This window comes from Cebus imitator, unplaced genomic scaffold, assembly GCF_001604975.1.
Source record: "Cebus imitator isolate Cc_AM_T3 unplaced genomic scaffold, Cebus_imitator-1.0 Scaffold66, whole genome shotgun sequence".
NCBI lineage: Eukaryota > Metazoa > Chordata > Mammalia > Primates > Cebidae > Cebus > Cebus imitator.
In genome coordinates, this window is record NW_016107381.1 from 5317978 (window position 1) to 5345438 (window position 27461).

At 42.8% G+C, this 27461-nt stretch overlaps 1 protein-coding gene across 1 annotated transcript in view; it reads right to left on the bottom strand.

Annotated features, from left to right (window-relative positions):
• KIAA1549L (KIAA1549 like) overlaps positions 1–27461 on the bottom strand; it is a 173540-nt gene that overhangs the window by 63839 nt on the left and 82240 nt on the right. The window contains exons 14-18 of the mRNA XM_017530550.2: positions 24475–24638; positions 18093–18277; positions 11071–11198; positions 3607–3788; positions 175–392 (exon numbers count right to left, since the gene is read on the bottom strand). Coding sequence (XP_017386039.2) covers positions 175–392; positions 3607–3788; positions 11071–11198; positions 18093–18277; positions 24475–24638 — 877 coding nt within the window. The remainder of the gene's footprint in view (positions 1–174; positions 393–3606; positions 3789–11070; positions 11199–18092; positions 18278–24474; positions 24639–27461) is intronic.

Below are 27461 nucleotides of genomic sequence, written 5' to 3' on the forward strand. Positions count from 1 at the left end.
CTTTCAGACTCATTACAGAGCACCTGTTTGCACAGACCAGTGTGGTGCAGATCACTGGGCTGCAGAGAACACAGTCCTACAGTACCAGATGAGGGACCAGGATACATTGCCCGAGGCCTGCCCTTAGCCCACCAATGATACAACACCCTTTACAGAACCCCTTACAGACTGTACCTGTTTTTTGACTCGGCGAATGGAGCGCAGAGTTCTGAATCTGGATCCAAAACATGCTCCATTTCCTTTGGGGCTTTTTCATACATCTTTTTTCTTTCGGTCAGACCCTTGCTCGTCTCCACTGCGGGGAAGTCGTAATATCCCTTCCTCTTGGCTTTGAGGCGTAGCTTGTTCCGATAGTGCTCGATGTCTGACTTCTGCTTCAGGGCTTTGTTCACCTAGGGAGAGAGACAGTCTCAGACCCACACCTGACCCAGTGCGGCTGACAGGTGGGAGACTTTCACCAGGAGCTTATAACTTCTAAAAAGCCATCAGAGGCATCACCTCTGGTCTGTTGAGCTAGCCAGACCCACCTGTGTCCCACCGTAAGACAAGCCCACAACAGTGGACCACAGATAATGTGAAGCCTGGCACTTACCTGAGTCCCCTGAGACCTTCCTCCAAGGCCTCCTTCTCCCTGTCCTTTCTCTGTTCAGGCCTAGGCCTTGCTCCATGCTCTTAGCAATGTGGCTCGGCCTTAATTATGCCTACACCTTTTTTATTCCTCTGTGTGGGTACCTCTGCCAGTTCTTAGTGCCCTGACTCTAGCTCCTGTCCTGGGGTACCCAGTGGTCTTCACTGCCCTTCAGCTGGTGACCAGCTGGATAAGACAGCAAGTTCTTGAAGAGGCTATGTTGGGACGGATGAGGCGGAAGGGGAAGCAGCCTACTCCCAAGGCCTTTCTACACTGTCAACCTGAATCTGAGAGCATGTCTTTGTAAATCCATGTCTTTCTTGAGAGACAGGTAATTTTGAAGCCTTGTATGACCGCTAACACCAACCAAGTCCTGCCCTATAGGGCAAAGGCAGTCTGGTCTTTCGGAAGAGAACATGGCTAACGTACCTTGCAACCTGTTGGAGATATAAGCAGATGACTGTGCTAAATAAGTAACAAATGATGAGAATGTCACACCAACATTTCCAAACTTTCTGTTTTTATTATGTTCTCTTAAAAATGATCTTTAAAATAATGTCATGTAATTTACAAAAGAAAAATGTATGGTTTCAGGGTGGTGCTTTCTTCATTTAAACCAGCTACCCATAATAGGAGGAGGAAGAAAATTATAAGACAATCTGTGTCAGGCTCCACAAGGCAGCAAATTACAGAGAACAATGCAGGGCTCTCTTCTAATCCAAATGCCAGCAAGGCCCATTCCTTTAACTACTAAAATATAGCATCCATTTCTGGACAAGGAAGATGCTGATTTGCCCTCCTTCTTTGATGAGGTGATGGGCCTGGGAGGAAAAGGGAGTGATAAACTGAATCTATCCCAGATTTGGAATCTGTCTCTATGACACTCATATCATTAAGCTGGGATGAAAAGATCCAGGCCTGGTGGCCACCACATGTCTATAACTGAACAGAGGGTCTGAATCAACAGCAGTTATCAATGCATTAGTGTCAACCTCAGAGGCCTCTAATTACAGGGCATGCACATCTGGTGGCAGAATTGTGCGCAAGAAAAAATTCAGTGGCTGTGACAGGTTTTGAGAAGACATCCAGATTGTCAAATTGTAGAGCCAAGGCACATAAAGTACACGATTAATCCTTCTTCATTGCTAATTGGTGGTGATAATAATAACAATCATCCTCATCATCATCATCATCATCAAAGTGCTTATTGTGTGCTAGGCACTACTCTAAGTACTTTACATATATTCACCAATTTGATCTTCACAGCAGCCCTATTTTATGGATGGAGATACTGAGGCACAGAGAAATGAACTAACATGCTCAAGGGCACACAGTAAGTAAAAGATCTGAGATTTAAACCCCTGAAGCATGGCTTGAGAATCCATGCTCTTTTAAGCACAATGTTCTTATTCTCTGATAGGCTGTAGTGAGTCAAAGAGAAGGAAGCAGCGCTGGATAGGAAGTCAGGGGACCTCAACCTCATGGCTGTCACCATAACCTGCAGTGTGACTTTGAGCAAGCCACCTGTCCCCTCAAGCTTTAGCTTCTTTGTCTAAAAAAATGAAGAGGTTGAAAGAGAAGTGCTCTGTATGTCCACAACCAGCTATTTTTTTTTAATCGATGAAGGGTAATCCATCATGTCTTTAGGCCATCTCAGTCTTTCTGCCCAGAAAGCAAGAGTTGCTTCCTGAGTTGGGTTATAAATGTTTTTATAAGTGGCCCGGATGCTGCATATTTACAATACCTGGTTTTATAGGGCTGCAGCATGTTCCTTGGGGTGTGGTGGGAAAAAGACTTTAAAACTTTGAAAATATCCCACCTGTTGCAGGTAACAACAGCTGGATATAAACAAATGAAATGAACAACCAACCTGACAGCTTAAGAAGAGAGAAAATACTAAGAGCGTGTGTATGCACATGCTTGGGCACACATGTAACGTAAATTGTTCACATGTTCAGTCCAAATGCGTCTTCTTAAAGTTCATAAACATTTTCAATCTGCTGGTCAATCTGCTGCAGAAGATGAAGGAAATGCATATAATTTTTTCCTAACTTCTGGCACCTATCTATCTATCTAATTTTCTTTGATGAAATCATCACTCTACAGTGAATGTTACAAATATTTTTCAGACTCTTAGGAAAGCTGATTGACATGACATTCATTGATAGCTTTCTGGATGCAGCCAATGAGTTGTTTCAAATTTGCTCAAAGGAATAAATGTCATTTCAAAGTCCACAGAGCGGCCCACATCCCTGTCCATATGATGTTATCTTCCCTAGTTCCTCTGAATTCAAGCCTCTTCTATCCCCACTACAAGCAACATCCCACAATGGACAGTTTAGGAGTGTTGCCAAGAAAGGTAAAAGGCTGTGTGTGAGGGAGTCGGGGAGCAGAACCTCTGATGCTTCTTTTCATAATCACATTTTTTAAAAAGTTCCCTCTGGGCTTTTAATGAACGTAGAAAGTGCTCTGAAAAAATCACCCAATAGGCCAAGCACGATGGCTCACACCTATAATCCCTGCACTTTGGGAGGTAGAAGAGGGTGGATCCCTTGAGGTCAGGAGTTCAAGATCAGCCTGGCCAACATGGTGAAACCCCATCTCTACTAAAAATGCCGGGTGTGATGGTGGGCACCTGTGGTCCCAGCTACTTGGGAGGCTGAGGCAGGAGAATCACTTGAACCCAGGAGGTGGAGATTGCAGTGAGCCAAGATTGCACCACTTTACTCCAGCCTGGGCAACAGAGCCAGACTCCATCTCAAGAAAAACAAAACAAAACAAAAAGCATCACCCAACAAACTCCTCTGGGGTGAGTTATGCCTTGATTCATTCTGCAGAGGCCTAGTACATGCAGAGGTAAAGATGACCTATATGGCCCTAGGTGCACTCTGCACCCAGGATTCACAGGTGTTATTCCTTCGTCCGAATTTCCCAAGTCTGGCTGGACCATCTCCTGCCCTGGGTCCCCAGGCACTCACCTCGCCATTGAGGACTGCTGATGACTCCTGGCTCCTGTCCGAGGTCGGGGGCACCACAGGGAGGGCTGTGGGTTTTATGGCAATGAGCTGCACAGACCCAGATGATGTGTCAAAGGGTTCAGCGGCCACCTTGCTGGAGCTGTCAAATAGAACCGCTCCCTCCTCTTCATCACTCGCTGGCACTAAAGCACAACATAAACATCGATTTTATGATGTAGGGGAGCTGTGTGATCCCAGGAGAATTTATGTCAGACTCACAGCCTAAGGATATTACTTTACTCAAACAACCTCAGAAACGACAGCATCTGCTTCTGTGCCAAGGGCTCACTACTGCTAGTGGTTTTCCTTTAAATTTAAGATCTATATGATTTATCCCTCCATTGCCTTATCAATGGGTAGGAAAGAACTGTGGAGGTTTGAATTTAAAACAGTAAGAACCATTCTTTCAAAACTATGACATAATACAGTTAAAAAAATTAGAAAGTAACTTTTTTCTCTATGTTTGAGTTGGAAAAGAGAAAAGTGAATTTGGCCAAACCTTCTAACTATCCTTAAAATCTAACAATCCTCAGACTAATGGTGTTCAGTTTAGGCTCAGTCACCAATGCTACCAATCTTCACAAGCTGTTAAAGTAACAAGTCTTCCTTGGTCAACGAGCCACAGTCAGAGTAACTGACATTTTTTTTTTCCTTCTGAAGGTTGCTTCCCCAGTGATTTGAGTTTTGGTTTCTTTTATTTGTCTAAAATAAAAGAAAGCTGTGAAAATGCTACCACAGAAACTAATTTAAAGCGACAGACAACTCCCTAATTAAGTAGAAGGATTTCTACCTACACTTCGTTAAATTAATCCTCCCTTCTGACAGATAATTCTGCTACTAAAAGACACCAGTCAGCCTTGAGCTTCCATAACTAAGCTGACAGAAGTTCCAGGGCCCCCGGTATCTTGCTGATTTACTTGTTCTTAAAGCATATTCCCATTAAGTAACTATAAGAATGACAGCTTATTGAGCACGGTTTGGCAAGAGATACATTAAGCCTATTCAAACAACTAAACCAGTAGACAATTTAGGAGGAAAAGAGGTGTTATATAAAATATGCATGTAATAGCAGTGTATTCATCTTTCCTCCTGTTTGCTCAAGAGATTGGGATGTTATTTAAATTATTGAGAAACATATAGTTTGTATCATTCTGTCAGTTATCATAATCACAGAAGATTTGTCAAATTAAGCCAAGTAAATTGTTATTTTTACAAAGTGGCTAAAACACTTCAGAGTCTAACAATGGGTTATAATTGGATTTTTTTTTAAGTTCTGTGGGCTGATTTGCAAATAGCAGGCCACCAAGCAGCCAATGACAGAGGAAACCCTCTATTTGAATGTGTTACCAGATGCATCTATATTTTTAGAGTGTAGTTTTGCTGGGAGCTCTGGTGGCCACCATTATCTGCCACCTGCACACTTGTTATACAAGCCATCTATGGGAGCCAGCCAATAAGGTGGCTCCTAAAAATTCTCACCTCTTTATATTCATACCCAGGATGAATAGGACTGACCTGTGTAACCAATAGGAAACTGAGGAATGGCAATGTGCTACTTCCAAGGCTTGGTCAGAAAAAAAAATCATGGCTTCCACCTTGCTCTCTCTTGGATAGAAAGCCAGCTGCCACATTCTGAGGACCCTGAAGCAGTCCTATGGAAAGGCCCGTGTGGCAAGGAACTGAAGCCCCCTGTCAACAGCCACAAGTGACCATCCTGCAAACTCCAGTTAAGACTTTTTAAAAATTATTTTTCTCTTTCTTTTTTAAGCTTCGATAGCTTTTTGGGGTACAGTGATTTTTGGTTACACAGATGAATTCTATAGTGGTAAATTCTGAGATTTTAGTGCACCCATCTCCTGAGTAGTCTACACTGTACCCAATATGTAGTCTTTCATCCCTTACTTCCCTCCCACCCTCTCCTCTGTCCCCAAAGTCCATTATATCACTCTGTGCATCTTTGTGTCCTCTTAGCTTAACTCCCACTTATGAGTGAGAATATATGGTATTTGGTTTTCCATTCCCGAGTTACTTCACTTAGAATAATGTCCTCCAGCTCCATCCAAATTGCTGCAAAAGACATTATTTCATTCCTTCTTATGGCTGACTAGTATATTCCATGGTGTATATACACTACATTTTCTTAATCCACTCATTGGTTGATGGGCTCTTAGGTTGGTTCCATATCTTTGTGACTGTGAATTGTGCTTCTATAAACTTCATGTGCAAGTATCTTTTTCACAGAATACTTCTTTTCATTTGGGTAGATACCCAGTAGTGGGATTGATTACTGGATCAAATGGTAGATCTACTTTTAGTTCTTTAAGGAATCTCTGTACTGTTTTCCACAGGGGTTGTACTAATTTACATTCTCACCAGCAGTGTATAAGCATTCCCTTTTCATCACATCTATGCTAACATCTATTATTTTTTACCAGTTAAGACTTTAGGTGACAGCTCAGGCCAAAATCTTGACTGTGACCTCATGAGACCCTGAGCCAGAATGACCCAGCTAAGTCAGTCTTAAATTCCTTACCCACAGACAGTATGTGAGACAATACATGTAGATAATAAATTTCAGGTTGCTAGGTGTTGGAGTCATTTGTCACATGGCAATAGATAACTTACAGACCTTCTAAACCACCTTCCACCTCTGGGCTTTCCCTCTTCTCCCTCTATCCCTAAAATACATATTCCACCAGTAATCAGGATGTACTAACTTTCCAGAAGGTAACCAGATGGCATTCTTCCTCTGACCAGAACTCTCGGAAGCCTTCATCTCTTTCAGAATAAAACCAAGGTCTTCCCACCAAGGTACTGTCAGTCTGGTGCTGGCCCCCTTGCTGAGCTCATTTAGCCCCTTTCCCCTCATCCACTCTGCTCCAGCCACAGCAGCCTTCTTCAACACATCAGGCTCGTTCCCATCTCAGAAGTTTGCATTAGCTGTTCCCTCTGCTCAGGATGCTCTTTTCCCAGATCTCCATATGCCCAGTTCTCTCTTGCTTTTCAAGTTGCAGCTTGAAAATGACTTTCCTTAACCAACAATCTAAAATAATCCCCCTCATTGCCCTATTCTATTTTCTTCCCAGTGCGTATCTCTACTGATTTGTTGTACTGATTTACAGTCTGCCCTCACCCCTTTTCCTAGCATAGAAGCTCCATTCTTGCCTGTCTTTTTAAAGACTAATGTCTATTGCTTTTAACAGTGTCTCACATGTAGTTGGCCTTCAGTAAGGATTTGTTGAATAAATGAGTGAAGGAATGAATGACTCAATTTCCCTGACTTGGAGAAGGAGATGTCGTTAGTACCTGCAGAACAGGTAACCATGTGGAAGTTAAAGTCATGCTATCACTCAACCCATTAGTGGGTGAAGAAATAGCACTTAACATTTTTATTGCTTCTGGGTGGTGACACCCTCATTGCCCAAACTGTGAACAGGGTAAGGTAGGCAGCATAGCACTAATGGAACAGGAAGATGACACCTTGGAAATTGTATAAGCTATAGTTATATTTTACTCTCTCCTCTAGGTTTTTAAAGAGAAAAAAAAATTAGTTATCCTTCCCTTAAAAAAGGCCTTATGGGCAAACACATTAAAAGACATTACACTAAATATTAACGTATCAAAACATGGTGGGAACACAGCAGGTTCATGAGGATTTTTAATGCATGATTAGTCCCTAAAGAAAAAAGCATGGGAGAATGCTTAAGGAAGGGACCACAGTGAAACTGCAGGTGTCTTAGTGTAGCATCACATCACAGTAAATGCCACTGAATAGTTACGTCATATCTAGTTGTGCCTTGTTTGTACTGCTATTTTTAATTTCAGTAAATCAGGCTGGACAGACAGATTCCATTTCTTCATGTCTGAACTGGCATGGGGAGTGCCTCCCTCCCCATTTGAGGCTGAAAGCATTCTCTAACACATGCGTTTTCTGAAATTTTCATTAAAGCTCAGACAATCTACAATAGCATCACTATTCCCTAGCGTTATTTATTAGATAAAAAGTCAGTTTTCACTTCACTGAGAAGGCAAAGAAAGAATAACTAAAACTGTGCTTTTGAGCTAATATCTCTGAAAAATCTTCCTTGATGTTTTAATTCCAGATGTCCCATGAAGAACTCCTGCTAAGAAAATAGTAATTCATCCTCTAAACTCACTAATTTTTTGCCTGCTTCATCTGCCTTTAGGCAGATGAAGTTTGGTTATTAACAAATTCTAAGCCCTCCTGGTGAATTCTGTCAGTGACATAAAGGAAGCGGGCACACTTCAAAGGGTTCAGGCAGGTTGTTTGCTCCCAAATGACGTGAGATGCAAAGACATCTATTATGTTCAAAAATCTTGAACTTACTTTCAACTCTTTCCTGCTAAACATATTTTCTATGTTTAGAAATTGGCTCAGAAATTCAAATGTCTATTTGGTTGAGAAAGCACAAAATTGTTTTTGCTTTAAAAATCCTAGCTCTCATGTCTGACTTTCTCACTTACATATAAACATCATCATGAAATAGACTCTAAAATTGCAGCAATGGAAAACTAATGGGGCCACTGAGCTACAAGGACCCATGCCAGCCATGTGGCTAGCAGGATAGTATCTTTTCTTTTTAAAGTTCTTATTTTCAGAAAAGAAAAATATTGGAAGCTACAGATGTAACAAACCTGACAGAAAACAAGAAGAGTTTTAGAATAACAGCCTGCTACATTAACATTTATTAACCTTAGTAACTTAAGCCTCTATGGGAAATAGATACTAAGCCATAAGACCACGGTATGTGAATATTCCATATCAACAGAACAATTTATTCTCAGAGGCCACGTGCACACAAAAAGTCTTCAATACTTTTTGCAAGCTGGCAAGGTGATGAAAATATCCTTTTTTGTTTTCTTCACAATTCCATTCAATGTTATTTTCTTCCTTCCTTCCTTTGGTTCATCTTCCAATACAATAAAATACACTATTGATTTTGTGGGTAAACTCTAACCTAGGATTATGATAAAATGGAACCCCCTGATAAAAAGAATAAGCATAGGTTTTCATAAAGATCTATCCTAAAATTCTGATGTCTGTTGAGTTTTACATGAGTCAAGTTGGTTCTATTGTTTCTATTGGTAAATTTCAAGCCTTACTGAATAGAAACCTATAGCGAAGCAACCAGCCCCCCCAAATTCACTGGTTTACATTTGGCAAAAATAAAGTGCAACCAAGTAAGCACTCTAACCCTGGGAAGGATGGCTTTTTAATAGAGCAAACAAGCAAAAACCTCAACCTGGCACAGTAATTGCATTTTATTCATGCACCCACCTGTTTTATTTCTGAGCCTTGTATTTAAATAATCAAAGTGACCTAAACAGAATGAAGAGGCAGGCAGAGAGGGCAGACAAACAGAAATGGGCAAGGTCAGGAGGGACACCTAGAGCAGGCCAGAGTTTCACCAGCTAAGCAGGGAGTGAGGGGGACAGGAACCAGCCCCACTCTCTCATCTTCTAAGGATTATTTGCAGGGAAGGGGAAAAGACATCGCTTTGCAAATGTGTGCTCAAAAAGAGAGGAGCCTTTATGGCACAGTTTAAAGCAAGAAAAAGAGCACAGAACAACGCGCACATTGATTCCGTTTTGCAAAGCAAAACAAAGCAATACAACAAAAAACAAAGATACGTGTGTGTTGCCGTATGCATAGTAAAAAGGTCAGAGAAAGATACACATTCAGTTATTCTGGGTCCTCTGAGAACTGGGGCAGGTGAGTGGGGCATCTGGAGGAGCGAGTAGTCTTTGACTTGACCTTGTAAATTTCCAGGAAGTATATAAAGAAAGGAGGGAGGGAGGGAGGGAGGGGATGGGAGGGAGTAGGGGGAGCTGAGAGGGAGGGCAGCACCATCTTGGATAGGTTGGGACGGCTGTCACAGTACTGAGTTAAAACAACCTTCCCCATATGGCCTTACTGTCCACCGTCTCAGCTGTCACCTCACTCTCTCTACCCATCTCTCTTAGCACCTCACCCTAGGAAGAAAGGGAAGAAAGTTGCTGAATTCAAGTCCCCTTCTCAAGATCTAGAGCACCTCTGACTCTGTGCTCACTTGACTGAGCTGATGGCAGGATTTCTGGTAGTCCCAGGTGGGGCAGATATTCCAGGAAAATTCCACAGGTCACACTTCAATTCTGATGTAGAAAGCACAGCCTCTGTGTTACAGGCATGCAGAATTCAGGGAAAGAAAAAAAAATTCAACAACCCAATAGTTATAACCGTTTAAACAAGTGCTTTATATAACAGCTGAAAATGGGAACAGGGAGCACATTTTCCCTACAGAATACAAATCCACTGTGTCATCATTTCTTTTTTTTTTTTTTTTTTTTTTTGTTTCAGTTGGGGAAAAAAAATTAAAGTCATATTTGAAAACAAAAAATTATTCTGACACTAACTTCAAGAGAGAGTCCCTGAGCTACACAAATTCCTTTGAAAGGGAAGTGCAGCTAAGCAGCGTGTCAGAGGGTTTAGCTTTTCACCTGGCATTTCTGTAGGGCTCCACCTACAACCCCTTAATATCCAAAAGGACTTTTCCCTGGTCTGAAATCAGCAGTGCTGGGTACTTGAATTCTGGCCCCAGTAACCCAGCATCACACACAGAAGGGCCACATGGAGATAAGGGTCAGAACCAAGGTGGGATCAGGAGAGGGAGCTGCACAAAGACGTGGACAGAGGAGAGGGAGCTGCACAAAGACGTGGACAGAGGCCATCTATAGACAGTGCCACTGCACAATGACGGTGCTCAGATGACTGATAAGTAAACCCCAACACCAATCCTTACAGGGAGGGAGAGATCTGGTTGAGAAACGCAGTAGTCAACCCTGGAGAATTAAGACAGAAGCATAAAGCCTTTTTTTTTTTTTTTTGACAGATCTGTTTCTTTACTGTTTTGCATTACTTTTTTCCTGGGAGAAGTGGAGTTGCAGTATCTGGACTCAGTGGCATAGACTGAACCCATGAAACTTATCAGGGGAGTCAGGGTAGGAAAATGAGAGGCATCTCCAAGATGAGCAATTATTTCAGAGACCTGTTGTCTTTGTGGATCTGGTGCAAGAAATTGAGTCAATTCACATGATTAGAAATTAGAAATTTTAGAGAATTCCTAACTAGAGAATGAGAAAAACCTCCAAGCAAACATCAATTCATTCTGCAAAATGTTTTTTCTAAGGAACTGCACAATTTCATAAGAACAGGGCAGAGGAAGTGAGACAGGATAATTCAAAGAAGGGGTAAGGTGAGAACCCAAGGGGTACATACAGACACCTGGATTTGTGGGGCAGAAGAGAAAGAATGACTGAGTGTCAGAGCCCACTGGCTGTGTGAGTGTGAGCATGCGTCTGCATGCATGTGTGTGCGGGCACATGTGGGAGCGGCTGGGGGTGGTTCTTGGCGGGAAGGCTTCTCACCATTTCTCTTCCTTGCCTCCTCCTTTGTCACTTTCTGCTGTGCCATTACATTCTGGGGTGAGCGTCTCCCTGAGCTGGGCTTCCCTGATTCGTTGCTGATGACAGAGCCATTCTCACTGGGCGACCTGCTGGAGGTAACCATAGCAACAGTGGAGATGGTAAGTTTCAACTAGAGCAGCCACCTCTAAAGGTTATTTTATTTGCACAGTTTAATGTCTGTAGCCTTTCATTCCAGTTTAACGGACAAAGAGGAAATGATACAGAAAAAGAAAAACACAAAACCATCCATACTACAGTGTGGGTTAAGTAGCTGGCTGTTCGGAAGTGTGTTTTGTAGTGCTCAGCCTGTAGAGTTCAGTGAGCACAGCCCTGGGTGCCCATCTGTTTCATTAACCACCGCCCCCCCTCCCGTGACTAAGGGAATGGTGGCAAGGGTGGCATCCATGTAGCATGCCCTCTTTTTAACTCCCAGCACTCTGGATAGTGTTGCAGAGTGTTTAAATCACGTGGGCACTTTCAGGAACGCGTACGACACACGGTTCTCTTTGGCTATTTTCTTTACCACATAGACTTTGACTACAAGACATTCAGTTTTCAATTTTCAGTTTTTGGGCTGCTCTTCTTACTCCAAGGAAAGGCATCAATAAGCAAATTACTGTAGCAAAAACTCAACCTGCCTTATTCTTTGCATTATACCCCACCACTGGGGCTTCACTCCGTCTGTCAGTCAGTCTCTCTCTCTCTCTCTCTCTCTCTCTCTCTCTCTCTCTCTCACTGTGGCAACTATTAGCCATTTACATTTTGAGCTGTTTGTTCATTCAGGAAATACTTTTCATACACCCACTCTGTGCCAGGCACTGTGCCAGGCATACAGGTATGTGGAGACTCTAAGATAGCACGCCACGCCCCGCAAGAGCTCCCCACCAGGAGCATCTACTGTGTGCCAAGGACTTTGCTGAGTGCTTTCAAAACTGCTAATGGATTATTATTAAATGAGCCAGTGAGGAACGTGAAGCTCATGCAAGTGAAGTGTGTTGTCCAGGACAGAGTTGGGAAGTGGTGAAGCAGCCCTGGAAGCCAGGGCTCCCCCTTCTCCCACACCCCAGAACACCTTCCTGTTGCTGTCCCATACAATGACCGGTATAAGGCAGCCCTTCACACAGAGTGAGTCACAGAGCCTTCTTTTCTTCCTCAGGGCGGGACTCTCATCTTCTGGAACTCTCTGGGAGAATGGGATCTGGAGAGCCCCCAAAGAGACTCATGTTGCCTCTGTCCTCAGACCATGCCGGCCGTGGGTCCGGCTGAGCATAAAGACGGACCGCCTCCCCTCTGTGGGAGACAAGCAGGAGGCAGGTATCTAGCAGCCTCTTGTTCTTCTATTGTCAGTTATCTGAATTTAGAAAATAATGGCATACGTGCCCGACAATAGAGAATTGTCTGGAATAAATGTACTTTATCAGTAGGCGGGCAGCTTCTCAAGTGGAAGCTGTGTATCCTTCTGGATGCTCCTCTTCCTCCTCCTCCCTTCTCTCTCCTTCTTCCTTCTCCTCCTGCCTCCCCTGGGAAATTTCAAGTGCTCAGTCTATGGGCTTTAGCACCCTAAAAGCTATGAATAATCAAAGTCAGGATATCTACGGGATAAGGCAGTATCTGCCTAGAGCATTCCGCAGGACACTAAAGCCAAGTGGGACATTCCTCACCAAAGTTCCCTAAATGTGGGAAATGTTTACTATATTCCTTCTTTGGAGATTCCTAATGCACGTTAGCATATCAGAGGCTGATCAGTTCTGTCACAGAGAGATTCATCTGGTTTTGTTTAACCCAACATTTCCAAATTTATTCAGTCACAATCTTTTTCATCGTAATATCTTTTAACATCATATAAAATGAGTAATACAAAGAATGTAGTCTGTGAAAACAAGGATGGGCACTAAGTTGTTGAATATACATTATTTTATTGAATATACATTATTTTATTTACCCAACAGCTATTTGATTGCTGAGTGCTGGGTGTGCAAACACTCATACGCGAAAGACACATGCCCCTAGATTGTTTCTGGACTCTCCTGGCGACTGGCATCACTGGGACAAAAAGCCTTTAATTTACATCCAGAAAAAAAATGAGGAAAGGGAAAGGTTTTTTATAACCTATTTCACATTCACGATATACTGAATGGTTTATTTATTTATTTTTATTTTTTTGAGAGTCCTGATCTGTCACCCAGGCTGGAGTGCAATGGGGCGATCTCGGCTCACTGCAACCTCCGTCTCCTGGGTTCGAGTGCTTCTCCTGCCTCAGCCACCAGTGTAGCTGGGATTACAGGCACCCACCACCATGCCTGACTAATTTTTTTGTATTTTTAGAAGAGCTGGGGTTTTACCATGTTTCCCAGGCTGGTCTCTAACTTCTGACCCCAAGTGATCCATCTGCCTAAGCCTCCCAAAGTGCTGGGATTACAGGCAGGAGCCGCCGAGCCTGGCCTGAACAGTTTTTGTAGCATTTTCATACTGTTTCCCTCATTTGATCCTGACATAATTTTCTGGTTGCTCCTCTCACTCCAAGGAAAGGTGTCAAGGAGCAAATTTCTGTAGCAAAAACCCAACTCTGCTTTACTCTTTGCTTCTGTTTATAGACATACTTACAGGAAGTCATCAAGGCAAAACTTCTGTTCAGAAACAGAGGAGTGAGATTGTCCATGTGTGTTTGTGCAGGCACGTGTACTCACATGACAGTAACACAAGTGTTTTTGAAAGCAGGAAAGTGTCACCTGTGAGGCTGCAGTTAGAGGTTACTGAATGCAACAGTCCCCATTTGGAGGACACAGAGCCTGAAAGAATATTTTCGGGTTGAGGATTAATCAGCTGCTGAACAATCATGGCTGATCACTACACTGAAGTGCCCTTTGCAAACAGCTGCAAATGGTTAATTCTCCATCCTGGCCCAACAATCTCACTCCCACACCAACAAAATAGCCTCACCAAGACCCTACACTGGAGGAAAAGGACCCAGAACATCCATCCAGCTGTCTGGAAGTGACTACACCGTCAGACTTCAGTGATAAAAAAAATTAACAAAAATTGAGATATCTTAATAACCGTCAAACCATCGGTTTCTCCTGGTTTTCACTTGAGAAACTTCTTGGATCATCTAACAGATCCATTCTGAGAGGGAGTCAGTCTTTATCCAGCAGGAATGAGGAAAATGATGTGGCAAGATGGGGAACCCAGAAACATAAGATTCATGATGGGTTTTCTCTTGAATTTGGTGTTTTGAAAATCTTTTCAAATGATCAAAGACTCCCGTGGTCAGCTGGACTTGCACAGAGAGTAGGTTTCTCTTTCAGCTTTGGCAATGATCTACAGCCAGCCCTTAGTAAAACTGTATTTTTATGCTAAAATTATGAAGCTGGCCAGGCACGGTGGCTTATACCTGTAATCCTAGCACTTTGGGAGGCCAAGATGGGCAGATCAATTAAGGTCAGGAGTTCGAGACCATTCTGGGCAACACGGCGAAACCCCATCTCTACTAAAAATACAAAAATTAGCCTGGCATGGGGGCACATGCCTATAATCCCAGCTTCTCAGGAGGCTAAGACAGGAGAATTGCTTGAACCTTGGAGGCAGAGGTTGTGGTGAGCTGAGATCCTGCCGCTGCACGCCAGCCTGGTCAACAGAGCGAGACTCTGTCTCAAAAAAAAAAAAAAAAAAAAACAAAAAAAAAAAAACAAAGCAAATATAAAAATCCGCCAGGAGTACAGATATTATCTTCTTCATCTGTATTTGTTTCATAAGTTAATATTTCTTAATAAAAATTTGGGGTTATCGAATGTGATTAGCAAGAGTAGATTCCTTGCTAATCCAAGAAATGCTTATTCCAAAAAAAAAATTCAAGAAAGCTTTACACGATGTAAATTATTCAACTAGAATGGGTGAAAAAAATTTTTATTCTTCCCAAAAGTACTATGTTCATATCCTAATTTTAGTAATACTATTTATTTCTTTTCAGCATCCTCCAAATAGGTGATAAATAAGTTATTAATAAGCCTTTGTTGTATTTTCCAAAGATCATGATGAGAATAATACTACTTCTTGCAAGTCAATTCAGGTAAATCATCTTTTCCTTCTCTGTACATTTCAGCTCTGCTCTGCTTCAGCTCTCCCACGTTGGGTGCATGACTGCAGCAATGGTCCTAATTTGTTTGTACATCTCTGTCAACAAGCTTTGGGTAGTCCTCTCCCATGCTGAGTCTGGACTTGACCATGAGACTTCCTTTATCCAAGAGGATAGGAGCAACCATGACACAAGCAAAGATTTGAGAAATGCTTTTGCTTATGCTTTGGGTGTTTGCTTGTTTTTTATTTTCTTGCTGTCCTGCAACCACATGGTAAGAAAGCCAGGTCTAGACAGCTTGAGAATGAGAAATCATATGGACAAAGGCCCCCGCTACCTGTGGTATTCCTGATAAGATTAGCATCAACAAGTTAGCCCAGCTGATCTGTCACCTGACTGGAGATGCATAAGCAGGTGCAGTTAAGGTCAGCCAAGTCTAGCTCAGACAAGAAGAACCATCCAGCTGAGCTCAACCCAATGTGCTGACCCACCAAAATCATGAGCTAAAAAAAAAAAAAACGTTGTTGTTTTAAGTTATTAAGCCTTGGAGCTTGTTATGGAGCAAAGATAACTAATCCACATGCCCTAACCTTCTTTCCTACACAAGCTGAAATCCAACTCTGTTTTTCTATACCTCTTCCTGAGGAACCAAGAGTTCTTGGAAGAAAACATGCAGTCTTGTTGCTTGATTCCAGTACAAAATGTGGGTATTTGATACAGATGATCCCTCCTTCCTTCTCAAATTACTTCCTTCTCTTGCCTTCTTGGATCTCTCTCTTTGTTCTCCTCATGCCCTTCTTCCTGACACTCTTCCTTTTTCTTTGTTGATTCTTTCCCAGCTTCTGGACCTCTAATCATGATGGTGTTCCAGGGTTCAGTGCTTGGATCTCTTCTTTTCTCTATCTGTACTCTCCCAGGTGATTCCTCCCAGTCTCATAGAGTAACTACACACTGACAACTCCTACATTTATGTTTCCATCCTGGACCTCTCCTCTAAACTCCAGACTCAAGGTTAACTGAGTTCTCAACATCTCCACTCACATTACCCAGGTTGCCCAGGCTGGTCTTGAACTCCTGGCTTCAAGTGATCCTCCTGCCTTGGCCTCTCAAAGTGCTGGGATTACAGCTGTGAGCCATGCACCCAGCCCAAAGTGAGCCTTTAAAACTGCAAGCCACATAATGTCATTGCTTTTCTCAAAACCCCACAATTACATCTGATCTTTATTCACAATAAAATCCCAAGTCTTGACTTTGGTTTGTAAAGCCTGACATAATTGACCTCTGGCAACTTGCCAGATGCATCTGCCACCACTTCCTCCCTAGTTCACGCCAAACCCCTTGATCCTGCTTTTCTTTAAGCACATCAAGAAGTTCCCTCCTCTGTGTGATGCACATACTGTTCCATCTGCTTGGTGCATTCTTCCTGCAGATAACCTCGTGATTTATATCTCATTTCAATCAGGTCTTTCTCAAATGTCACTTTATCAAACTAGTCTTCCCTGGCTTCCTAGCTAAAACAGCACCATGTCTCCTTCTCCATTTCCCCAGACTGTGCTTTGGTTTTCTTCTTTGTACGCATCATCACCTGATCTAGAAACAGATCAATTTTAGCTGTTTCTCTGTTTGTTTATTGTCTATCTCTCCTTACCAGATTGTAAGCTGCCTGAGAACAGTAACTTTGTCTTGTTCACAGCAATATCCCCAGTGCCTGATAAATAGCAAATGGCCAATAAACATGTTAGATAAAGGGAGGGAGAAAAAGGAAGGAGACATGGATGATGTAGCTTTTTCAGTCTTCATAGTGGTCTTAGGCAACATGAAAGAAGGGGGTTGGCAAAGCATGTTGGTTTAGCCAGCCAACAGGGCCTGCCTTAGGGTTCATTACCTCTTTATAAGGCTATTGCAAAGTCCTTACAATGAGTCCCTTGGCCTCTAACCTAATCTCTCCCATCTCTCATCCACATTGCCATCAATGTATCCTTCTAACGTACAGGCTAACATCACTGTCTTCCTAAAGATCTAAAGATCTTTCAGTGGCTCCCCATTGCTTAGATAATAAAGGTCAGATGCCTTGGCCTGGCAGTCAAGACTTTCCAAAATTGAAATCTATCTTCTGGTTTCATCCTTCACTACACCCAGCCACTATGAACTCTAAACTCTGGGGACACTCGCCATTTAGAGAACATACCTGTCCCTCTTCTCTCCACACTCTTTTTAGGCTAGATGCCCTTATATCTTCCCACCTATTCAGATCCCACCCACCTTTCAAGCCTCAGCTAAAGCATAACCTTCTCCATGAGGTTTTCCCTGGTCAGAATTAAGTTCCTCCTCCAGTCTTTACTATAGCCCTGCAGTCTCCAGTGCCGGCACCAACACTTCATGCTTGGTATTCCACTTATTTATCTCTCTGCCTCCTCCACCATGAGACTCCTGAGGTCACAAATCAATCCTACACATTTTTGTACTCCTAAAGGGAAGTCTGTCAAAGTGCTCTGCTTATCGTGTAAACTAAATATATGGTTTTGACTGAAATCAGAAACCCTATTGAGACATGGACAGATAAAATACAACTATACTGAATCAAAGGCACCACTTTTAATGTAAGTTTAAAATATAAGTGTGACATCAGTGCTAAATGTGCTATAGTAAACATAAGAACTAAATCTCTGCTGTTGTGGTGATCAGTGACATAAAACCTTACAAAGGGTGGCCCAGGCTAAGCAGGTATTGTGATTCTCATCATCTCCTTCAGTCTCTTTTCAAATATTCAAAATGAGCATGAAGGGGAATTTTTAAAGAGAACAGTGGAATTAACTTGAGGGTATCGGCTGTTCTGATCATAATCAGCTGTTCTCATGATCAATTATTTCTCTTGCTGACACAAAGAGGCGGAAGTTGGCCCCGTGCCTACCTCTTCCTGGTTTCAGTGGACTTGGCGGTCTTGATGGTGCTTCCGTCCTGAGCAACGTCTCTTTCCTGAGGAGCATCTCTAATAGGCAGTGGGAGGACCACTGTTTCCTGAGTCACAGGGATGACCTCCTCATCTGCCCCTTGCTGTCCCAGATGTTGCTTGGCATAATCAAAGCCTTGCACAGGCTGCAAAAAGGAAACAGATTTGCAGTGACATTTCTAGTCAAGTGTGACTCTTGCCATGGCTTTAAGAGATGACCAGCAGCAAAGCACAAGTGATGGGACCAAACTTAGCTTTCTGATTAATAAACAAGAGTTAACTTAAATCCCCATCGTCATTTCTGTCTCTTCAAAAGCAGAATCTGTGTTAATTCCATCCAGCTACAGAATCTCTACAGATAAGACTTGCTCAGAAAAATGAAGAGTGTAAACAACATGTAAACAGGTGTATAAGAACAAACCTCTTTCAGAGATTTTAGACCATGAATTTTAAGTCAATGGATGCTGAAAATGAGAAACAATTAATATGTTAAATAGATCCTGTGGATCATCTCCTCCCTAGGAATATTTGGTTACCCCTTCACTCCATTCTCATATAGCTTTAGGTATAATAGCACATGTGTGACTTTGCCAAGTCACTTGAACTCTGAACCTCAATTTTGTCATCTGAGAAATAAAGATAATCTTAACTGTTACCTCTACCACCCTTGAGTATGAAAGTGGATCACAGATCTGAACACAGAGGGAAGTGTGTTATCTCATGAAGCAGTACAATCATTAATAATGAAATGGAATTTATGGAGTCACTCTTTAATCCAGACTTCTCCCTTAAGTAGGTTGGCTCTCCTATAATTCATTCCTGAGAAACTGGCAAGATTTTATTGCACAGTGTCTGAAACCCCAAGTGCATAAGGCAGCTCTGAGCAAAATCCAACAGACATTGAGTAGTGTGGTAATAAAAATCAAGAGGCATATTTAAACAATCCTGAAAATATGTCTCTATTCTGCTTTATACTGCAAAGCAGTACAATGCAGATTTGAGGCAGGACAGTGTGGTGGGTAAAAGTGGCAGTTTCAAAGGCAGATTGCCTGGGTTCAAATCCAGACTCCACCATTCATTAGCTGTATGACCTTGGGTAAGTTACTGAAACTCTCCACACATCAGTTTCTTCATCAAGCTTAAAACGTGGTCATTGCTTTTAGGTTAATTGGAGATAATAATAGTATAAACAGGATAAAATTTGTATGTTTGTGAGAACAAAATGTAACCACTCTTAAGAGGATGCTGTAAGGATTAAATAAGAAATTCTCCTTCGGCATTTAGGTAAGTGTCTAGCCGATAGGAAGTGCTCAATCAATATTAGTTATTACTGTTTGCTTTCCTGATAAATCACAGTCCAGGTAAAATGGACATCAGTGATTTTCTTCAAGAGAATCTGCAGATGAAATTCAACCTCTGTCACTTAGAGTATATCAGAACTTGATATGATCAGAAGCCCCTCCTTCAGCAGCTAATTTAGGTAAAAAATACAACAGGATGGCTCCAGCCAGATTTAACAATCCAGTCTAGAGCTGTGGCCCAACCTGTCAAATCTCACCACTGTGTCTCAGAACAGGACAGAGTTTTATTGCCAAGTCCAACAAGGCTTCTTTATTTGAGGCTGCCTACAGCTTTGCCATGGACAGTTTCTGGAGAAACTCGCTCCAGGAAGTGCGATCACCCACTTCTCTTCTCTGAGACATACACTCTGACCTATGTGATCAGTGACATTCTGAGGCCAGGACCTGGGACTGAGTTTCTGAAATAATGCTTGCTGAGGGAAGGTGGTCTCTGTTCTTCTCCTTCTCTGTCCTTGGTCTACAAGAAACAGAACAGAGCCTTCAGATGACTTGGGATGCCCCTCAAATACTGAATTTCCTGCTCCTTCCACAACCAATTGGTCACCAATTGGATTCAATTTCTGAAATGTTTCTAGAAGGTGATTTTTCCTCCCTAGGTCCACTGTTTCACTATCTCCTGCCTCAGTCTTGTTGCTTCCAATTTAGCTCCTTTCCAGGCCCACCCTTGATGAGCTTCCAAAATTATCTCCCTTAAAACACACGTGGTTGCGTCACTCCCTCATTTAAAATATGAAGGGTCTCGAATGCCTCCCCAAATGCTTTGGCGAGGCAGTCAAGGCCCTTCACATGCCAGGTGAACGTGCCTGCCCAGTCTCTGTCCTGTTGGCCCCTTTTGTACCACACCCTCACACCCCCATTATCCTATTCGGTTTTGTTCCAATGATAGGAACTGTCCTTGGTGCTGAACATATACAGTTAAATAACTGGTTCCTCACCCTCAAGAGACTCAGTTTTGGCCTCATTTGATATTAATGGCACAGTCCTAAACACAATACATAACTTATGTCATTGCATCTTCACTATAGTTCAAGAAGGTAGGTATTATCATGAGTCCCCAGTTTACAGATGAAGCAGCTGAAGTTTAGAGCTGTGACAGAGTCAGCATTTGAGCCTACGACTATGTGACCCAGAACTGGAACATCTAACCACTATCTCATGAGTCTTCCCACAGTCCTTCCTTTCCTTCTTCAGCTTCCTGTCTTGGTTAGCATCTCCTGTCGTAAATGGCCTGGTTCCTGTGCAACAGTCCTGGCCTGTCTGTGAGGAAGTGGAAGGCTCCAATAGCAGCTAAGACTTCCCAAGAACCTAATGATAGGGAGAGCTGGCTCTGGTCCCATCCTTTCTACCTCCTCCCTATGGATTTGGCCCCTTACCTTTCACACTGGGTTAAAATTATCCACTGGATACTTCAGGTGACTTGGTCAATGATGGATGTACACAAAGAGAGACATTAAGAAATTCCAAGCTTAAAAGGTGGCCATTGTTAGTTAATTACACCTGTATTATTAATCACAACAATCCCTGAGTGTGATCGGTACTTACAGCATGCAAAACACTGATATCTCATCTCATCCTCCAACAAACCTGTGAGGTAGGCAAGGCAAACATCACAGTCTTCATTTCACAGATAAGAAAACAAAAGCTCAGACAGGTTCAGTGACTTGCCCAAGATCACACAGCTAAGTGTTTCAGGACTTAAGACTACTACTCCCTCACTCTTCTGACTCTCAGGGTAGCAGTCTTTCAACTTTCAACTGGAAAGTTACCTGAGATTAATGAATTGCCCATTAGACACATTAGTGACTCTAACCCCAATAACATCACAAAGTATCTATAGTTACTTCAGTTTTATAAAATTATCAAATCAAAATAATATCCAATAATTTCAATGGCAGGTACACTTCCAAGACATTTTAAGAAAAAAAGCATGGGTAGCAATAAAAGCCAACTTATATGTACTACTTATTATGTACCAGACATACCTCAAAGCAATGTATATATATTAACTAAATCCTCACAACAATCTATATGCAATTATTTGTTATACCTCCATTTTACAGATGGAAAAATTGAGGCCTGGAGGTTAAATAAGTTTCCTGATGTCCTATAGATAGTAGTGAGAAAGAGGAAACAACTGGCTGTTCTTAGGGGGTGACTGGCCTGTCCCAAGCAAATGTTCATGCAAAAGATTACAGGCCCTCCAAGATCCATCCTGCATCTGGATATGTTCCTAACTACCCTCTCCTAAGGTGGCCTCTTCCAGGGAGCCATGATCTCTTCAGTTCTATAAAGGGGAAAAACTAGAAAAATGGCTATACATCCAATGACAGAGTAAAGAGAAGTGAACTAGAAAGAAAGGAGGTGACAAAAGTCATGATGCTGGCCCTCTGGCATTTATCATTTTTCATCATTCTACCTGCAGAAGCCCACCTGACAATAATGGGAATGGGGCAGTCCATAGTACTGTGTCTCCGTAGAGGGGTGAGGGTTCCACACCCTGGACTCAGCTCCCAGGAAAGCCACGCTCACCTCCTCTGCTTAGCATGTGAAGTTTACTACTGAGTCTGGGGAAGGATCCCTGGGGCTGCCCTCTAGCATTGTAGCCTGCATTCTAAAGATGCAGCAATGTCCCTGGGACCATCCTCTTATTCTGTGAATCAGCAGTGAAGGCTAACTTTTTTGTTCTGCCTCGTCCCTTGACATTAATTGAATTCTGTTCACACACACAAGGTGGTGAGAAGTGATGCGGGCAGCTCTCTCCTCTCTTCACCACTGCAGTGTCCCTGGGTTGGAATGGCAGAAGAACTGCAGTAAGCAGGAGGCAGTTCCACCCTGCTGGCTTCCCATGATAAAAGGGCATTAGGAATCAAAGTATGCAGCCCAGCCTCATGGAGGGGGCTCCACTGCACACAAGTGAATTTAATCATCTCATGGAACATAAATTTGCTTGATGTTCAATGTCAGCCAGGTATCTCACGAAGCCCAATGCGCAGAGTAGGACGCAGAAGGAGCTATGGAAAACCACAAATGCTAATCTGTCCTAGCTTCAGACAGCAAGCCAGAAGCTAGGCAAAAATCGTGTGTTGCCCAACTCATTTTGACAGGTTAGTACAACTTTTGTTTAATCTGTAATACAAATATGCCCCCTTACAACCTCAGTATGGCATGTTTTGTATTCCTGGATACAGGTACAATTAGATTCTGGTTATTACCATTACATCTAAAAGGCTCACATTGTAACTAAACTGAGATGGAGAAGAAATGCCCACTCTTGGAGGAGTTTCATCTTTCACTGCTTGAGCAACTCCCAATGTACACTTCTTACCAACATCCTGCTGTGTCTGGGAAGCAGGTGCCTTTGTGTCAACTGAAACAGAACAACATGCTTTGGGGTTTGGCTCTTCAGTAGACAGAGTATCTAATCAAGCTGCACCGTCGCCACAGGAGTATGGGTTTAACAAACAATAAAAATCCTTTGATTTCTTTTGATGAAGCAAGGTGTGATCATCAAGTAAGACCTAAGGCATGCGTGACCTCCACAAGGACAATCTCCATGGCCAACATGTATTCCAATGGCTCTGGAATATGAGGGGTAGCTCGCTGTTTCATTCCTGCACAGGTAAACAAAGCTCGGATCTTCAGAGCTGGAAGAGTATTCTACCTGTCAAATCTCAGGATTCAGGTAGGTGCACAATGGAGAAAACGCTTCCAGGCTTTGCTGTGAGCCTCAGTCACTCCTCTGCTGCTAGCATGACTTTGGACAAGTCCTGAAGTCTCTCTTTCCCTTTTTGGCAGTAAAATGAGGATAATAAAACCTTCCCTGGCTATGACCTACCTCATAAGGCTGCTGCGATGAACAAATGAGGTGATAGACCTCAAGGAGCCCAGCAAATTGTAATGCATTATTTAAACATCGGGTGTGACAGCATATTTCCTTCAGGGAATATCATGAAGGGAACAACGTGACTGGAAAATCAGGCTGCAGCAAGTCCTAGTCCATTTCACTCCCAGTCACTGGTGGTGCAGAGATGTGGAGGCCACAGGGGGAGGATGGGGCTCCAGGACAGGCTTCAGCGGAGCCACTGAAAAGGGGTTTCCTGGCCACCCAGCTAAAGCCCTGAAGCTTTTCCATCATGGCGACCTCTGAAGATGTCACTCTAACCAAGCATGTGCCTCAGAGAGCCTTGCATTAGGAGCCAAGAGACTTTGTCTAAGTCAGTTCGGGCTGTTGTAATAAAATAGCACAGACTGGGTGGTCTATAAACGAGAGAAGTTTATTTCTCCCAATTCTGCAGGCTGGGAAGTCCAAAATCAAGGTGCCAGGATGGTCAGGTTCTGGTGAGGACTCTTCTGGGCTGCAGGCTGCCAATGTCTTGTCATGTCTTCACATGGTAAAAAAGGCAAGAGAGTCCTCCAGGGCCTCTTTTATAAGGGCATTAACCTCATTCCTGGTGGTTTCACCCTGATGACCTGATCACCTCCCAAAAGCCCTATCTCCTAATACCATCACATTAGGTATCAGAATTTCAACATATAAATTTGGGGACCACAATATTCAGAACCTGAATCTACTACCAGTTCTGCTACCTACCAACCATACCACCTAGAAAAAGTTACTTTTTATGGGCAAAAGGAGGGAGTCTGATTAAATTATCTCCCAAATCCCTTTCAGGTCTCCTTAGCTTGTAGTTTTCTATGCCTCGGTTTCTTCATCTGTAAAATAATAGTCCTTCCTCCCAGGGCAGCTGTAAGAATTAGAGAGTTGCTATATATAAAGCGCTTGGAAGCACTGACAGCAGGGTGGGCATCAGACAAGCATGAGCCATCAGGTCCTGAGACTAAAAGAAGAGTCTCCTTCAAAATGAGGACCCATCCTGATGTTTCTGCAGGCTCTTGCAATGGCCTCAAAAGGCAAGAGGGAAAGGCAGGCCAAGCTCCTGCAGTTCTGTGCTCCTGCCCCTCTCTCCACCGCTTCCCCATACCTTTGCTCTCTGCGGCAGGTTTATCATGGTGTCGGGCTTGAAGTCATTCTTGTTCTTCCTGCAGAGCACGGCAGTGATGATGATGATGATGACCGTGACCACAGCGATGGGAGCCAGCACTGCAGCGATGATCCACAGGTTATTGGGTGGGTTCTTTACCACGGCTGTGGGAAAAAACCAGCAGGAGGGACATGACAAGCAGCACTGGGAAGAGGAAAGCAACCCAGACATAACCCTCCACCCCAGTCCCAAGTCATGGACAGAAGAATGTAGGGTTAAGAGGGTTTGGGGTCAGAAAGACTCCACCTCTGCAGCTGTGTGACCTTGGGCAAGTGACTCAAGCTCCCTGAGTCTCGGTTTCCTCATCTGTAAAATGGGCTGTCACTTTGTCGTGTTTTTGTCACTTTGGGCTGTCACTTTGTAGCATGGTCTCTAGTAGTTGCTCAATAAATGCTAGCGTTCACTACTATTGAGAAGAAGAGAAAAAGATGGATCAGTAACAATTTTCCTCATGGGTGATGTCCACAAGTCAAAAGAAAAGTGAAGAAACGTACAGATTAGAAATAGGTGTTGGAGTCAAAGGCAAAAGCCACAGAGAAATGACTCTCAATATTACAGCGTAGTCACCCTGAGAGTGAGCAACAAGTGAAATGTAACATGAGCAGATGGCTCTCCCCCAGAATAGCTGTCTGGGAGCTTGGAAATGCCTCAGTCTAGTCAAAAGGCTCAGGCTGTTCTTAGAACCAGAGTAAATAAGAGCAACCAAAGTGATTGGCAGCAGGAAGACTGTGCTATTAAAACAGTAAGTGCCTTGGGGCGAGGGGGGCTTCAATGAATTAACTTGAAAGGGCAACAGGGTGATGGTCATACTCTGTATTGTGATAGAAACTTGGGTTACATGAGTGTATACATTTGCCAAAACTCATCATATGATTTACTTGAGACAAGAAAGTATTGGCAACTTAAAAGGAGAAGTCCCTTCTCCGTGGTAAGTTTAGTCTGTAGTTTAAATTAATATATTGGTAATCTGGCTTATACATCAAACTCTTGTAAGCCTAGTTAGCATGAGTTGGTCCTGATCCTGCTGCACTCTGGGAGCTACTACGCAAAACTGAGGCCCAGACCCTGGAATATGTACATCCCACCAGTAAGTGCCACGTGGTGAGACCTGCCTGAGGAGCCAGCCAGCCAGCCTTCCTCTCTGATTTCAACCAAGCCCTGACATGAACTGGTTCCTCATTGGCCAAGACCTACCTCTCATCTGGCCGCCCTTAGGTGCAGAATACTGTTAGTACAGAAGAGCTTCTTCTCCATAGTTTTTATCAATCGGTGATTAATCACATTATTAACCTCTGAAAACAGCTCATTAGCTAACATGCTTCTGTTGACATTAAACACTTAATTGCTCCTGCTTTTAGTAATTCAGTATTTATACATAAGTATTCTGCCATTAACATTTTTTAACACCTACAGCTTTTGTGAAAAATATCAGTATGCCTCTTTATAGTTAGGTTATTCTATCCTGACGGAGAAAAATGTAAAGTGTATCAGTGTACACCCTAAATAAATACATGATTTTTTATTAGCAAGACTGTTCGGCTTTTATCCGGTTTTATTGTTTTAGTGGATACGCTTCTTCTTGGTGCAGTATGTAAAATCCCCTCACCTTCATTTACATAAGAGAACAGATTTTGTCTTAGACGCATTAATAAATTCATATAAGAGTAAAGTTAGGTCAGCTGAAGTCATCCAAACTCAATGTCGTGTTCATTGGCATAATTATCTAAAAGCACAAAGTCATGCCTAAAGGTGAAAAGGAACAAATGGTTATTTAAATTGCAAGAATTTCAGTAAAGGACGGATAGGGAAAGACATTTCCTGAGTGCCTACTGTGTGCTGGCCGCTGTGATAGGTCCTTTGCCTGCATGCTATTCTTATCTTCAATATGCTGATGAAAAAACTGAGACTCAGAGAGGTCAGACATTTCTATGAAAAGTCATTTCTCCAAAATAAACAGTTTAACTCAGTTCTGAGTTAACACACATGAATAAAAGTATGTGCTTATGTGCATGGGTGTGCGCACGCGCACACACACCCACACAAAGTATTTGTCAAAAGCAGTGAAGACAAAGAGTCCAAATAATAAGTAAAATACACAAATAAATATATAAATACACAATATATAAATCACAAATAAATTTATAAATATATAAATACACAAAAATACACAAAATAAATTATTCTCAGATGCAGCAAATGTTGAAAAGAGAAGGAATCCACTCAAAAGTGTTTCCACCTCATTTTTGTGGCCATCACCTATGTCTCAAATATTAGAGCTCATAATTGGGGTGAATGGATGCAGGGGAGAGTCCTCCCAGGGACCAGTGGCCAGCAAGTGCTCTGTCCACATTGTTCTCCTACCAAACCCTCCCGTGGCTTCCCTTCCCAGTGGGGACCCAGCCCGTGAGGCCCCAGTGACTGTAGCTGCTCTTCTGTGCCTCTGACCTCATGGCTATGACTCTGCTCCCCCAATGACCTCCGTGCTGGATGTCAGACTACCTTCCCTCTGCCTGGAAGCTGGCCCCTAGATACCCTCAGGGACCCTTCCCTCCCTCCTTTTCTTCAGGTGGTTACTCAGGGTTACTTTCTCAGTGATTCCCTTCTTGACCCCCCAACAATTAAAAATTGCAGTCATTAACTTCTCAACATGCCTTAGCCCTTTCCTGCCCAACTTTTCTCCATAGACTAATTAGCGTCGAACATATTACTTATTTATTTATTTAGTTTCCTTGATCTGCCCACCCTACAACATAAGCTCTATGAGGGCAGGGATTTCTGTCCACTTCATTCACTGCTGTATCTCCAGTGCCCAGAGCAGTGCCTGGTACATAATAGGTGCTCAATAAATATCTGTTAAAAAAGTGAATGAGCATGAGTCCTCTTCACCAGAGGGTCAGTCTATTCCTTTAAGTGGCTTTTTTTTTTTT